Source organism: Apis dorsata, unplaced genomic scaffold (assembly GCF_000469605.1).
Source record: "Apis dorsata unplaced genomic scaffold, Apis dorsata 1.3 scaffold_630, whole genome shotgun sequence".
NCBI lineage: Eukaryota > Metazoa > Arthropoda > Insecta > Hymenoptera > Apidae > Apis > Apis dorsata.
In genome coordinates, this window is record NW_006263825.1 from 68,581 (window position 1) to 71,115 (window position 2,535).

Consider the following 2,535-nt stretch of genomic DNA (forward strand, 5'->3'; position numbering starts at 1 on the left):
TCTTGAAGAGAAGAACTTGGCGTTACTTCGTTCAATTCGGATTAATTTGACGTGGAGAATTGAAAGATATTTTTTTTTTCTTTTTTATTTTTTCATTTTAAATATTCGATTCCCGCGCCATAAAATTCGAAGTTTTTTTTCTTCGAAGGTGGAACGTTCACTATCGTAAATAACTGCTCAGACCAGTTTCTAGGTAAGACTAGGTAGATCTTCTGTATATATATTCGGTCAATAAAAATGTTTCCAATATATCCGCCACTTTTGGTTCGTTATAAAATTCCGCGAATTTTGTAATGAAATTTCCATGGTTTATTACGGAAGACACGGACCGAACGTTACGCAACTCATTGTTGAACGAAACTTTTATCATCCTTGACGCACAATAAGAGAGAGAGAGAGAAAGAGAGAGAGTCGTCAAAAGTTGTATCGATTTACATTTATGCATTACGTAGCTTGACGAAATTGTCGCCCACAATTTACTTTATTATTAGACAAATTGAAGATTTGGAAAATAATCCTAACCTCACTGTGTTAACCTCCACGTTGCTTCGAATAATAACTATTAAACTCAACTTTACTCTTATCGATATCAAATTTATTAAATTTTCTGTTTCTCTCTCACTCTCGTTCGATTAGAAATTAAAAAAGAAAAAAAAAAGAAAGAAAACGATTTTGAATTTTGTAAATACGATATTCGACGTAACGTAACGTAACGTAACGGTTAAGGAAGAAAAACAAGAAATGGGAAGCGGTGTCACGATTATATTTAAACCTATCCATCCTCGCTATCCAGGATCGCTCGTTCATTTTGTCGAAATTGTTAGGCGATGCCGACATTCACGGGTGTATAAACGACATAAACGACGAGCCTGTGCACGTTTTATTATAGGTAAAGAAAGAAAGGGAAAGGAGAAGAAAAGAAAAAAAAAAGAATACAACAATCGGCAATCTCTCTCGTTCAAGCGATCGAGTGTCTGTCTGTGTGTCTCTGCTACTCACTTCTTCGTGGCCTGAAGAGGGGGGAACGTAAGTCCGCGAGCGATCCAACCACGTTGACTAGCAAGACCAATGCCAACATCCTGATATCCATTTTAATTGAACGAGGTGGGGAGGGAGGGGAGAGGGAAAGAAAAAAAAAAAAAAAGAAAGAGAGAAAAGAAAAGAAAAGAAGAGGGAAGAAACAAAGGAAGAAACGGTTGAAATAATCGTCGATCACCACCGAGTGAGAGAAGTACGCGCGAAAAATTTCGATCGATACGTACGTGGTCGCAGCTTGCAATGGAATGACTGAGCCAATCGATGCCACCCGTCATCTTATATAGCTCGCATCGCGCGCATCGCTTCCTCACCTCACGGCTTTAATGCGTTTCGATCTTGCTGTCGGCGAGCCGTGCGAAAAATTGCACGATCCAATGAAATTGTTGAAATTATCGGCGAGTAGAACGAACGTTTCTCATTTGCTTAAGCTTGTTTCATTTGTTCCACCGGATCTTTTCGTCCGAGAATCTCTCGAATCCATATCGATTCTTCTCTTAATTTCTTCTCGAAGAACGGGGTCAAGAAAGGATGTTCGAAATATTCGTTTGTTGATATTCTCTTTTTTTCTTTTTTCTTTTCTCTTTTTCTATCTTTGAACCACATCTTTTGAAAATTTCTCGCTCTTCGTTTACGGAACGTATTGCAGCCTCGATTTTATCGTCAATGATGAAAAATTGCGGCTTACTCAATAATAATAATTTTTATCGTATATAATTTATTTTAATAATATTTTTTATTTTTTTAATAGTTTTTATTATCTTGTGGTAACACGAATATTCGTCGTTTATTTTCTTCTTCTTTTTCTATGATACGAATAAAGAATGTTGATAATTTAATAAATTGAAAATTTCTGGCTCGTTTGCAGAATATTAGAATAATATCGTAAATAATAATAATTATCTTGTTGTACACGAATATTTGATCAAATATCGTTTTATTTTCTTCGTATTTAAGTAAATCGTATTTAAATTGTTTAATATTGAAAATTTCTAGTTAGTTTACCAGATTATTAGAAATTAGAATATCGAAACGTTTCGATTCTCGATTTTTCTATTAATAGTAAAAAATTGCTGTTTATTCATAAATAATAATAACAATCCTGTTGTACACAAATATTTGAACAAATATTCTATAATATAAATGTTGATAATTTAATATTGAAAATTTTTGCAGAATATTAAAATTTAAAATATCACAAATAAATAATTTATTCTCTTCCTTTTTTTCCGTGAAAAAATGTTAATAATTTAATATTGAAAATTTCTGGCCTCTTTGCACAATATTAGAATTTAAAATATCACAAATAATAACAATCCTCTTCCTTTTTTCCCGTGATATAAATAAAAAATATTTATAATTTAATATTGAAAATTTCTGGCCTCTTTGCACAATATTAGAATTTAGAATATTATAAATAATAACAATCCTCTTCCTTTTTTTCCCGTGATATAAATAAAAAATATTTATAATTTAATATTGAAAATTTCTGGCCTCTTT

The 2,535-nt window shown here is 32.3% G+C and overlaps 1 protein-coding gene across 1 annotated transcript in view; it reads right to left on the reverse strand.

The window, feature by feature from the left end:
- LOC102673531 (nucleolar protein dao-5-like) overlaps window positions 1–1,314 on the reverse strand; it is a 7,010-nt gene extending 5,696 nt beyond the window's left edge. The window contains exon 1 of the mRNA XM_031513222.1: window positions 1,000–1,314. Within this exon, the coding sequence (XP_031369082.1) occupies window positions 1,000–1,090 (91 nt within the window). The 5' untranslated portion in view covers window positions 1,091–1,314. The remainder of the gene's footprint in view (window positions 1–999) is intronic.
- Between the last annotated feature and the right edge of the window lie 1,221 nt (window positions 1,315–2,535).